This window comes from Electrona antarctica (assembly GCF_951216825.1).
Source record: "Electrona antarctica genome assembly, chromosome: 11".
NCBI classification, from domain to species: Eukaryota; Metazoa; Chordata; class Actinopteri; order Myctophiformes; family Myctophidae; genus Electrona; species Electrona antarctica.
Genome location: NC_136792.1, coordinates 27,645,350 through 27,659,582, shown reverse-complemented (window position 1 = coordinate 27,659,582; position 14,233 = coordinate 27,645,350). Strand labels below are relative to the sequence as shown.

The following is a 14,233-nucleotide window of genomic DNA, read 5'->3' as shown; positions in this document are numbered from 1 at the left end:
TTTTCCTCTCTACAGGCCCAAAAGAATGAGAGGGAGTCGATCAGGCAGAAGCTGGCACTGGGCAGCTTCTTTGACGATGGGCCAGGCATCTACACCAGCTGCAGTAAGAGTGGCAAGCCCAGCCTGTCCTCACGGTAAGACAGCTTATTGATTGATTGATTGATTGATTGATTGATTGATTGATTGATTGATTGATTGATTGATTGAATACTTTATTAGACAGAAATGTTAACAGCACGAGGTACAGTCAGACATTTGAGCTAAAAGGATAACACATTGTTTCCATTGTGGTTCAATTAATCAAAATAGCATAAAAATAACACCAAAATACAATATTATCAACACATATAAAACGCTACATGTACAAAGTAGAAAAAGGGAAAAATATATCAGCAGTGAATGTCATCATGGGAACAGTGAGTTTACCTCCTATTAACATGTCGTAATCACGTGTTACTCAGCATGGGGTCCAGGGACCCCAGGGTCCTTTAGGGGATTCCTGGGGGTCTCCAGCCCCCCAGGATAGTTAGGAACCAAATGGTTCTGTCTTACATTACATCACCAGTCACCACACTCTCACTTTCACTCCATAGCGTGAGGTTACACTTCTCAGTGTTCGTGTAAGCTCGTTTTTCTCTGTGGCCTGTGGGGTTTTGGAGAAGCACGGTGCTGGTCTATTGCTTGGTTGGTTGTCATTCAAAACTTTGTTTTGAATGACAACCAACCAAGCAATAGACCAGTCTGACACACTTTCAATTGACATGTGAAAAAGATAAAGGGGAAACTTACACTGCCAGATGAGAGTCGTGATTGATTAGTGTACATGCATGCAGCAGGCCTAAACCCATTTGACTCTGGTGGGTGCAGTACCTGTAGACCAGGGTTCCCCCAATAGGCGGCCCCGTTTTTTGTTTTGTTTTGGGGGGTGTCCCAGATATAAATGGCATTAAATGGGGGTCAGTAGCCTATGCATGTCAAACTGGGCACCCCCTCAAGGACCACTGGTGGTCCCCGGACCACTGGTTGAGAACAATTTTTAATTAATTAATGAAAAAAAAAAAAAAAAAAACTTTTCACGTGTGCGGACTCGGCCCCAGCCTGGTTCCCTAGTCAAAATATGGCCCTTGAGGAAAATTAATTGGGGAACCCTGCTGTAGACAGTGTAGAGGGTGATGTCACATCAGAGAAAAGGAAGAACACATAGAGAGAGAGTGAGCATTGGGTATATATGGGACAAACACACACTTACAATATAATTCTGTGTGTGCGCACGTGTGTGTGCGCGTGTGTGTGCATGCATGCGTGCGTGCGTGCGGGAACGGAAACACGCTGGAGAGAGGAAGCACATGGAGAAGTGTGAATAAGAGAAAGAGGAAACATACAACTAATGAGAGTCGATTGAACTCTAGTGAGTGTAAAAATGGTGGCTGCATAAGGTCAATCTTACACTCTCTGAATTACATTAACTCTGAGGAGAATTATACAGCATATTTATGCCTCAGACCTAAACCTGATTCTGGTGGATTCAGTAGGCATAGGCATACCTGTGGAGGGTGTCACACTGGAGTAAAAGAACAGAAAGACAGAGAGAAAGGAAATTAATGCACTCATCCAGCTTGATTGTTTTCACTTCCCCAAAAACACACACATTCATAAACAACCCTCCACGTACTAGTGGCTCCTTCCAATGAAAGGCACACTCACAATTCTTGCTATCCATAACGCAATGTGTGAAATTCCCATTATTTTAACCACAATATGATGATTGATCCCACGTTCGGGGAAAATATAGTCAAATGATAATAATGCTCTAGTAGAGGTAGAGGGATTATGTTCTGGTAAACTCTGGTAAAAGTTAGTCATAAACATAGGATTATTTTATTATAATATCCGTACATGTGAAGTCCATTTGTTATCAAATTAAGTGACATTAGCAGCTGAGTCGGTAGCTACTATGTGTGTAGTTATGGAGTTCTTTGATGCCCTCTGTCCACAAAACCCATTGATCACACAGGTCTGATTTAATTTGGAGTGATTGGATCCGTGCTATATAATCGATCATCTCTCTTTGTAATTACTGCATTGAATAAGCGGATTATTGATCCATGCTGAGCTGGATCCACATCTAGCAGAGTTCTTCTCCTCCGAGGCCCAAGCTTTATCCCCCCCAGAACGATTGGATCAAATCTACCAGAGGAACCCTCCTGGATGGATCCATACTGAAGCACTCGTTAAACCTCGTTGTACTTTGGAGGAAGCTAGAGTCCAAACTATCTATATGTTGACGATTTCCTTTTTTCCCTGGCCTCTCTTTAGCATGTATACTATATACGAACAAAGCACACAGATACTATAAATACTCTACAATATATATGAATACGCACATACGTACTGTATACTATACAATTTCTGTATGTTTAACATGTATGCATACACACATATACTGTACATAACATATAACACACACACACACACACACACACACACACACACACACACACACACACACACACACACACACACACACATAGATTAACTAGATACCAGGCCTGGAATGTTTGTAATTGTATTATTCAATGTATTTATCGAGTAAACAGGCAGGCTCACAAAAATGCAGGACTTGCACAGGAAACTGGGTTCAAATCCGGGATAGAAGAAGGAAGTTACATAGTCCGGCTTTAACAAAATATCCTGAATAAAAATCTAAATTTCATCCACTCAGCCCTGGACTACTCCGAGTCACTGGGCTCTTTTAAAGATGAATGGAGAGACAGTGGGAGTTAAGAAGAATTCAGGATCTAAACAGAAGACACTGGTGTCTAAAACCCATATCGACAGGAAAGAGCAATGGAGAAGACAGTGAAATATTCAATGCCACTGTGGAATCAGAGCAAATATGTTTCGAGGATTAGCATAAGTTCAAACTGATAAAATTCTTGAAATTCTTGCCCTGCTATATGTTTGACATGTATGCAATACATACAACCCTAATCCTAACCCTACATGTTTGACATGTATACATACAGTACAACTAACACTACACTGACTGGTGTGCACCAGTTAGTGTTCATCTCACTCTGAGAGTGTAGAAATGCACCCAAATGTACCGTTGCATTTGTACACTACATAGGACTTATATATACTATAAATTGTGTTAACATGAGTAATTATATTTACCATTGGTATATCACTGCCGTTTATGGCCCTGATCCTAGTCTTTTACTGTAACTACCACTGTCAGTAACCTGATTTGACTCTATCCGGGATCCCATGCTAATTATGACGTCCCTCCCCTTTTCCCTTTGTCTGTCTGTCTGTCTGTCTGTCTGTCCCTAGGCTGCAAAGTGGGATGAACCTACAGATCTGTTTTGTCAATGACAGTGGCAGCGACAAGGACAGTGATGCAGATGACAGCAAGACAGAGACCAGTCTGGACACACCACTGTCTCCCATGGTACATCCTTCCCCACTGTCACACACGCACGCTCACACACACACACACACACACACACACACACGAAAGAAACGAGGGAGAGAGAGATTTGTTGTGAATTACCGATAGCTGTCAATTAGTGAGTGTGTGAATTTCTCTTTTTCTGGGCCGTTAACCAATGCAGTAGCTGCAAATGAGAGGTGAATTCAAAACCATGCTACGGATGACTGGCCACATTAACCCTCCTGTCAACCTGAGGCAGAGACAGAGAGAGAGAGAGAGAGAGAGAGAGAGAGAGATACGATTACCATTGTTCTCTGTCACTATGACTCAACCATAACCATATAAGGAGTTCCGGAGTACCTGAGTTCCCAATGCAGCTAAGCCCAAATATTGAGTGTGTTGTGTAATATCAATGTGTCGTTGTGGCATCAGGCGCAAACAATTCAGTTTCAAATAAATGAGCGAACACTGAGGATTTTACTGTACTGTACGTGCCTAAATACCAAAGGCGCTAATCCTAAGGATGCTACCATCATGTCCCCTTCATCCAATTTCTTCTCCGCTCTCCATCTATATCTAGTCGAAGCAGAGTTCGTCCTACTCGGACAGGGACACCACGGAGGAGGAGGAGGAGTCTCTGGAGGACATGGACTTCCTGAGTCGACAGAAGAAGCTGCAGATGGAGGCCAAGCTGGCTCTGGCCATGGCCAAACCCATGGCCAAGATGCAGGTGGAGGTGGAGAAACAGAATCGCAAGAAGTCACCTGTGGCCGACCTGGTCAGTATGCCACAGTATTAACCCCATGCAACGCAAACACCCTAACCTCTATGAAGGCTGATTCATATCAACACAGCCCTTTCACCAAATGTTGCTGTCTTGTTTTTCAGTTGAAATTACATCATTTCCAATACATCACACAGAGCAAAAAAGTGTCAAGCGTAAAAACCTTGTGTGTACCCCCGACGGGGGAATGAAGCAATGCGCTTACAGCTGAGGATTACAGCTTAGGCAATTCGCACAGGGTGAAAACAATTGTGAAAAAATGTGAAAAAATCGTGGGACAATTTCTTTGAAATAAAAACATGCAGTGGGATGTGCCCCCACGTAATTGTTCGGCGTAGTACTAGAGCTGTGTGCGTGCGTGTGTGCGTGTGTGCGTGCGTGCGTGCGTGCGTGCGTGCGTGCGTGCGTGCGTGCGTGCGTGCGTGCGTGCGTGCATCACTTTCAAAAGTCTATTTCCCCAGAATGATGTAACGGCATCGACTGATTGAATAGAAAGATTCACGAGCAAGCAGATTCTGGGAGTGATATGCCCACTTCTCTTTCTCCTTTCCTTTCCTACTCTCATCCTCTGCACCAGTTAGGAGGCGTGAGATGTCGGTGTTCATCATTATTTCATCCATTTTTATCTGCCTCACCACCCATTCAACAGCGCACACACAACACACACGTTCACACACAGTCTTGTACACGCATACACAAACTCTATCTCCACCTGGGGGGGGGGGGGGGGGGGGGGGGGCTTGGCTAGGTCCATCTATAATTAATCTGCTTGAAAGCAGCATTGACTTATGTGTTTCGGGACAAGCAGTCAAAGAAGATCAATGTCACACCAGGACAGAACACAAGTGTTCATTAAAGGGTTTTAATTATAATAATTATTCTGTTCAATTCAAACTTCATATTCAGATATATATTAGACAGAACACACAAGCAACAAGGATGAATTAACCACTATATTTACTTTATGAAATATAGTAGAAGATTTGCTCAAAATAGTGATGACAGGGTTAATCCGTTGATGAAACTTTATTAGTTTAATAACACCAGAGATTGATTTGTTCCTTGCCTCCACAAGCATCCTTTTATTGTAGCATTATCAGTTAACATGTTCTGTTCAGTTACATTTTAAAGTACAGTGGACTGTTTGAGCCATTTATCAAGAGTGGGTCAGCACTCATTTATACTTCCTCACACAATGGTGTTGCTCACCAAACATAGCACACTGCGATACATGTTATTGTTAGCATGAAAATGGGTTATTTCTGAATGATAATAGCCTAGGCGTAAACCTATTGTGTGTACTAGAAGCTCTCGTAAGACTGTAACAAAATTAAGATATGTGCGTGCGTGCGTGCGTGCGTGCGTGCGTGCGTGCGTGCGTGCGTGCGTGCGTGCGTGTGTGCGTGCGTGTATGCGTGCTGCATGCATGCGTCCTGCGTGCGTGCATGTGCATGAATGAAATAAAGACAGGGAGAAAGAGAAAAGGGAGCTCAAATACAGGGGAAGAAACTGGTTTCACATAAACTACCACCTTGCAAAGTCTTACCACAGATGAAGTTTCTTCCCCTTCTTTCGCAACATGTTATATCCTATAGAATATGACTGGACGGTTGGCAGCTGGCTTGTGTCATACTTGTGACATGGCAATAGTATGATCAATCTACCACAGAAGTTCCAGCAGAAAGTAGCCTCTAACCGACATCGCCCACCTGATTTCCCTGTGGCAGAGCACCCCCCGTCTCTGTTCTGTTCTGTAGTCACACTGAAACTGTGACACATTGACATCAGCATCAATGTGAAAGAGGAGGAGGGAGAAACTATAGCGGGTAGATTCAGCTGAGCACCCACCCACACATATGAACACAGAGCGAGCACAGTGAGAGAGAGAGAGAGAGAGAGACAGAGAGAGAGAGAGAGAGAGAGAGAGAGAGAGAGAGAGAGAGAGAGAGAGAGAGCACACGTTTTCTCACTGACAGTGTGTCAACATATTATGAGGTGACACAGGCATGTACAGACTACAGAGAAAGGGTTTGTAATGTATTCCTTTCTCACTTGAAAATCTGTTTGACATTGCTCTTCAATACATACTCAATATAGAGGAAAACGTATAGAATATACACATTGAGTACCAGGGGCGCAGTATTTTGTTTTCTGCAAGGGAATCAAGATGCTAAAACATCAGTGTTCCTCCCTGCAAGAGCTACCACTGCCACAGGTTCACAGATCTCAGATCTCCATGTCCTGAGCGATGTTTAAGCCCACCCTGCTTGCAGGATGGATCATGTGTAAAGACGTATCGGCTCTTTCTCAAAACGCCACACATGTATTATTGCATTACAAGTGTCTGTCTTTCTTTGTACTGCAGTACGTCAGTGTTTGCACAATATACAAATGCATCATTGTTTTTATACCTTAAATATGTTGATGTGAAAAATACATATTGTAATGATGTGGTAATTGCCGTTAAGTGAGCAGCTATCTACTGATGTTTGAGCTAAATCACACATCGTGCATACAGACATAAGGAGTGGAAATACTGCCCCCTGCTGGATAGTTTTTACTTTATGTGGTCAGGGTGTTGTACATCAAATGAAACCTTGAGTCTAGGACTGGGGCAGTCTAGCTTGAGTCCTGATTATTATATCATGGTGCCCCAGGGGGTGTCCAAACTCCACACCTTAATACCACATATTTATGTCTATATTAGAGCTAAATGATAGGCTCTATAAAAGGGATGCAATGAATGCAATGAATTTCCCAGCTTGGGTCATATAATTAAACTTGACCTTGATGCAGATTTTCAATTATTTCACAGATTGAGTGATCGCATAATTTGCTCGATGTATTACTGGCATGGGGAAGAATCTATTTTAAAACGCATCTTGGCTGCACAGCACCACTTGTTGTATAGACAAATGTATGCATGTATGCACACATCTGAATTAAGTATGTATTTAACTGTACTTTCCTGTGCTTTTTTCTGCAAAAGTATTCACTCAATCAATCAGTCAATACCACACATACACACATCAATACCCAAAGGTTGCCAATCCATCATAATAAAATCTTAATGTTTAGCTATTAACCACAAACACTCATGGTGTCAGATATAATCTGCAAAGATATATGTTGTGACTCACCATGAGAAAATGACATGAGAAAAGTCCGTCATAAGAGGATTATGTCAGAAACATACAGTTTGGAATCATATTGTTATGGAAATCTTAGGATTTACAACAGTGGTTCTCAAACCCTTTTTTCTTTTTCTTTTTTAATTGTTTTTGGAAAGGTATCATGTCTTAATGGGTTCAAGTGACTTGGGGTTCAATATTCTGTGTTCATTTTGTTGTTGTTGTTGTTTTTGTTGTTGTCGTCGTTGTTGTTGTTGTTGTAAGTGCTCATGCCTTACTGTGTCTCTTTCACTGCAGCTTCCACATATGCCACACATCAGTGAGTGTCTAATGAAGAGGAGCCTGAAACCCACTGACCTGAGAGACATGACTGTGGGACAACTCACGGTCATAGTCAATGACCTGCACTCTCAGATTGAAAGTGAGTATCACACACATACAAGAAATAATCAATATGGGCAGTTTGAGCACAGTGGATGGTCACACAAACCTGGTCACTACCAGACCTTAGAAAGACTCACCCCTATCTTATGCAATACAGTACTTTCAGCAATGAAAGTCAATTCAGAGAACTGTACTGGTAGTTTCTCCACAGCATATAATATTACTGCTGATCATTGGCCCTGGTACAAAGATGAATAATCATATATCTTACATGGAACCTGATCATTGGCCCTGGTACAAAGATGAATAATCATCTTACATGGAACCTTTCAGGTTCCAAAATCCCCACAACGCCAAAGAACACAGAATAGCTCTTGTCAACAAACGTTCACTTTGCAATCTCATTGAACTGTTTTTCTATTCTCAGGCATTATTATTATTATTATATATAATAATAATAATGATAATAATGAAATCATGCATTTCCCGTCAGGTGGTCACGCCCCATATATGGTCATGCCTCGTGACATCACATAATGTCATCAATAGTCCGCCCATATATGGAGATCCCTGATGTCATCAATATTGGCCGGCAACTCTACATCTGACCTCAAACCTCAAACCCTTAGATCTCCATATATGGAGCTGACCTGTTCTGACATTCCTTATGTTGATCAATCCCCACCCGTCCTTCCTCTTCGATGTCTCACTTTTGACTGATACCTGTCCATTCAAACTCTAGACGGGCCCACCCCAAAGTTATTAGTTGAGTTTCTCAACAGGCTCGAAAATTAAGGCCCAGCCCTACGTGGGCCCTCATCAAACCCTATACACTCAATACACTTCCCCCGCTGTGTTATACTCTATAAGGATGATCATCCTTATACTCTAAATAATTCCTGTGGGAGCTACATACAGTGTGCGGACTACTTCTCCTTCTCCTGTACGTATCTTTTTGTTCAGCACCTGAAAGGTTTTTGTAGATGTGCGTACTTTCCTTTGGATTCCGTAGACATGGTCAGCATCATGTCAGTATCATGTCGGTATCATGATCGGTATCTTGTCAGTATCATGTCAGTATCTTGTCAGTATCATGGAGTGTATCATGGTCAGTATCATGGTCAGTACCATAGGCTTTTCTCCTGCCTGACACCATCCTGTCTCTGTTCCAGGTCTGAACGAGGAGCTGGTGCAGCTGTTGCTGATCCGGGATGAGCTTCACATGGAGCAAGACGCCATGTTGGTGGACATAGAGGACCTCACTAGGTAGGAGGGCTTAGAGAACCTACTTGAGAGAGTAGGCTCATTCTCGCTGCCTTCGCTATTCTTTCATTCAGCCGACCAAGCTCCTGTCACTGTCAAAGGAAACAGTCTCTGTCTTTGAGTAAGGTTGTCTAACTATGGGCTGTCTTGTTTCTCTTTCTCAGGCATGCTGAGAGCCAGCAGAAACACATGGCCGAGAAGACCCCTTCCAAATAAGATGTCCAACCCTGTTCTACCCCATACTGACCTACCTACTCGAAACTACGCCCCTGTTCCAACCTACCCACACCAAACTAAACACCTGTTCTAACCTAAACAGACCAAACTAATCCCCTATTCCCTTCCAACCTGCCCAAATCTTAAGGTCAATACATGCTCCTTCTGACATCTGAAAAAAAAACATACATTTCGGCAGGTTTTTCGAACTAGTTCGGACAATCAGGACATCTGGGGGTGTAGGAGCATCCGGAAAAAAGTTATTATCACCTCCCTTTCCGAAAATAAATAAATAAAATAAGTTCGGACATCGGAAGGAGCATGTTCTGTGCTTAGGCCCCTCCTCTACCCTTGTCCCGGAACCAAACGTTTACCCCAATCCTCCAGCCCATGTCCAGTTGTCCACCCATACCCTATAACTCCCCCACCCCCCTTCCCATGTTTTTCCTCCTTCCTATCTCCACCTTCCTCGCCAACCCCACTGATTCCAGTGGAGGCAGCCGCACAGAGGACCCCCCCCCCCCTCATTTGCTTCTGTGGTTTATCCCAGCGCTAAGGACAGTGGAGCACTTCCTGGGAGAAGAGGAAATTGATTGTGTGTTGTCATGGATACTGTCCCCAGCTTCCTGTGCAGTGATCGGCCTTGCTTCGCTATTGTTTCTTTTTAACTTTCTACATTCGCCACTAAATTATAAATGTCAAATGCAAAAATTGTGGGGGAAAAAAATAATAATAGTGAGAAATTTAGTAGAAAGTCAGTCATGAGAAAAAAACGAAACAACATTGTATAAAATCTATTAAAAAAAAACTAACTTCTTCAGACCATTTTAAGTTGGAAGGTACAGTAATTTTAAAGTATTTCAAAGTCAAACTGTTTTTATTCTGCACAAATGGTAGTTTTCAACTGAGAAATGTTTATTTGAAGGTGCTAAAAGAGTGTAAGGAAACATGCCTGCCTTGTAGTGGAGTCGTAGCTTTTGGTAATACGTTCACTCTAATTGCTCTTCAACATTTTGTGAATGTTGATTTTCTGACACAAGTCATTTTAAATGAATACGTGTGTTAATATCGTTTTCATCTTATTGTATTCAGAATCTTTATTTGAGGGAAGAAATGTTTATGTACAGATATGTAAAATAAAGAATAAACTTTGTTTCATAAATTGTTTGTTTGTATTTTTATTTTTGACAGACAGCACATGTAGTAAGCAAAAGAAGACATGCACAGTGTGCAAACGTGACATGTTTAGCAAGCTAAGTAAGCTTCCTCTTTCAGATTAATTTGTAATCACTGATTTGTCATCACAAGGCAGAAAGTCTACATTGCTCACTACATGAGTCATCACAAGAGGGATAGAGAGGATATCCCTCTCTCCCTTCACTATCCAAGACATGATTGTAAATAATGCAACAATAGACTGGATTACAACTCAAATGGGAACCCCCAAACTGAGCATATTCTAATGAAAAGTGACAACATGGGCACCCCCCTATGAAAGTATCATTGTTCTGTATAGGCAACCTTTCTCAGCTAGTACATTTATATGACTGACTAAAATTGTTGTTGTGAATGTCATGTTCCTTATATCAATCAATCAATTCAACCTTTATTGCAGACTCAGGGGAATTCATATCACAGTAAAAAACAACAATATAATAGATAAAAAAATAATATTTATAGGCTCAGGTCTGAGTTATATTAGAACAACTATATAAGTAAACAAAAGTCTGGTGCTGATTCATAGCCTACTCACTGTATGCATTGATGTTTCTGGTGTCAACGCAAAAAAGAGAACAGGGAACTATCAACTGCTCACTGACCACAGCAGTATCAGCCAGGGGACTTGGAAGAGTTTAGCAAAATAGAGGGGACATAGAGACAGGAAGGTGAGAGGAGGCTATTCATGGTGTTAGCTTCTTTTAATGAGAAATCCAGGTGCCGATGCTGCATTTCATTCCCAATCATCCTTTGAACAAACCGGACATGGCCTACAGCCTCATACACAAACTGACAACAACCCAACTATTATCAAAAATATATACCGTTATACGAGTATTATTTAGAAGTTGCATAACTTGTGTGTTTTTGCTCCTATTTGAGTCACCTCAAAGTGGAAACGTATACTCAACTCAAACTGTATTAATATTGCACATTTACAACGACTGAGGTCGAACCAAAGTGCTGCACAGAGCAAACTAGAAAAAGTGCTCTTCAGAGCACAGGTCTCCGCCAGTTCACTTAGGGATTTGAAATTGATTAACATCAATCGAAAATCAAAAACATCTTTCATGGTTTTTGAAGATATATTTTTAAAATGAAAATCGACATACGTATGTTGTTTTTCATGATTTTCATGATTTTTTTTAAAACATGAAAATCGACATACTATAGTATGTTGTTTTTCATGATCTTTTATTTTTAAACGATGAAAAAAAATAGGCTATACCAGCGGTTCCCAAACCTATTTGGCCATGCAAACCCTGTTACGTCCTGAGCTAGCTGACGCACCGCCCACATGGAAATATAAATTGCGTAAGCTATTTATAGACATATATTTCCTATTCATTCACATACTGTATATGCACATATATGAATCTGAATATGGCATATGCAGCATAGGCTATATTCTGCATATACTTGCCATATATTGGCATAATATGTTAAAATAAAATAAAACCATAGCACCACCATTAACCTTTTCATGCCGGCCACCCCCTAGAAGGAACCATAGGGGATGCACACACTGACACACCACATTTTGTGACTTAAATTTTGTCAGTTGGACAAGTTACTCATGGTTTCACTTTTTCTGTGACACTCCTAGCGGCCAACAATATTGTATTTAGTAAAATGTCTCTACTTTCCCACGAACTGTGCACGGACGACATTCTCTCCAGCGAGGGACGTACCCGGAATGAGTGCAGCTGTTCAGGACTGATTGACTGAACATCTAAATGTCCTTTGGGAAGCACAAATGTATGGTGCACACAAGGGTAGTGTGATCAATTACACCACACCAATCACAACACACCTGTCCATTGTGTGCTTGCAACATCGACTGTTCCCAAAGGAAGGGTTCATATTTTCAGTCCAGCAGTCATTTCAGGTCCGGCCTCGTCGCTGACAGAATGTTGTCCATGTGAAGAGTGGCAATTCAAATGGATACGCATCTAGAGGACAATGTCTCACTCAAGTCTTAGGAGAACACACCCAGTGCTACAAGTTTAAATGCAGGCGAGGTCAGTCTGCTAACTATGCACGGAAAGGACCGATCTATGGCTGTGTATTTGGAATGTAAGATCACAGACACTCTAGGGCTATTAACTAAACCAAGAATATTCATCTAATATTCAAACATGTATTCGCCAAAATCAACTTACTGTTAGTTGATTTAAAATGTATTTGTGTGTGATCGTGCTTTGGACAAGTGACCTTTGTGCCCGGGCAAGTGAATGGGAGTGCCTCAAAAAGTTAATGCATGTCAAGCCCTGCTGCCCTGCACTATAGTAGGCTATGTCGTTTTCATGGTTTTCAACGATAAAAAGAAATGATGAGAGAAATGTTTATCGTATTAAAACAACAGCACTGGCTGGCTACATGGTTATAGTAGGCCTATGAATGGGCCTTTTATGCTGCTCTGCTCACCCAATTCACTAGTCGGAATAAACACACCATTGGGGAGGTTTAAGGGATTTATTGACAGTGAAGAAATGGAGGGGTGAAGGAATGAATGAAGAATGCAGGTGTGTAGTTTCCAGGGCGGGTCGCCGACCCTGGGGTCTTTGGGGGTGAGGTCGTATGGCGTCCGTCGTATGGCGTTCGTCTGATGGTGCGCATGGACGGTTACCCCCAGCAGGAACCTGAGAAGGAGAATAGAGTTTTGTTTTAATCGTTTGATCCACTTTTGGCAAAGTGAATATAGTAGTTAGTATAAGGAGATGCTATGGAGGTGAAGGGGTGGGGGTGGGTTGCGAGAAGCCTGTAGGAAGGCGACTAGTGTGCGACGCAGCGAGGCGGGCGAAACATGGAGGATTCTGGGTGGTACTGGGCAGGTATAAATAGGGACAGGTAGATTGACGTGGAGGGCGGAGAGTGGCATGAAGGGCAGGGTCAATGTGTGTTTCTCCGCCTCCTGAATATCTATTGTTCCAACTCCATACAAACACAGACAGACATTGATTGATTGATTGATTGATTGATTGATTGATTGATTGATTGATTTTCTTATTTCACAATATGTAGAATGGGTACATTTTAAACGAAAGCACAAGTCAATACAAAACCTGCATAATCGGAATCGGCCATAAAAATGCCATATCGGTATCGGAATGGTCTCAAAATAACACCAGCAAAAAAAAAAGAAAATTAAAAAGAAATCTACATTTAATTTGTGTACTCATCTCATTCAGTCATTCAGTTGTGAAAACAAACACTTGAAAAAGAGTATAATGCTATTTATTGATTGATTGAATACTTTATTAACAGGCTTTGGGCCAAGCCCTATAGGCTTGTTTTCATTGTGGTCCTCTGTATATCTGAATCGGTCAGATTCGGTATCGGTGTTATATAAATCAATAAATAATAATGATAATAGGCTCATAATAATAATAATAATAATAATAATAATATGCTATGCTATTATTATTATAAGGCTAATCGTTTATTGATTGATTGAATAGCCTAGGCTACTTAACAGTTTGCAGAAAAATGCGCAGGAAAGTAGCCGACGGTCCCCGTCCTGCCTTCCGTCGAAACAAGTCGTGGTTTCTTTTTCACTTGGTTGGATAGTTGGAGGAGCTGAGTGAGTCCCACACCACAGGAAATTACATATCATGACGTTATAGTTTCTTTTGGTTCACTACTTTGTTTACGTCGACCTTAAAGACTGCAGAGGGAATTTCTATTCAGTTGAGTTGACTATATAAATCATAGGCTACCAGTGCAAAGACACACAGATGCATGATAACTGGACACACATACACCACCACTGACTTCACTCACTCACTCACTCACTCACTC

General features: G+C 41.6%; 1 protein-coding gene across 4 annotated transcripts in view; it reads left to right on the top strand.

Moving 5' to 3' along the window:
- schip1 (schwannomin interacting protein 1) overlaps positions 1–10,376 on the top strand; it is a 52,942-nt gene extending 42,566 nt beyond the window's left edge. For all 4 annotated transcript variants that reach the window (XM_079513440.1, XM_079513439.1, XM_079513442.1 and 1 more), the window contains 6 exons: positions 16–134; positions 3,337–3,454; positions 4,017–4,214; positions 7,649–7,772; positions 8,908–9,001; positions 9,163–10,376. In XM_079513440.1, the coding sequence (XP_079369566.1) occupies positions 16–134; positions 3,337–3,454; positions 4,017–4,214; positions 7,649–7,772; positions 8,908–9,001; positions 9,163–9,214 (705 nt within the window). In that variant the 3' untranslated portion in view covers positions 9,215–10,376. The remainder of the gene's footprint in view (positions 1–15; positions 135–3,336; positions 3,455–4,016; positions 4,215–7,648; positions 7,773–8,907; positions 9,002–9,162) is intronic.
- Positions 10,377–14,233: the final 3,857 nt, after the last annotated feature.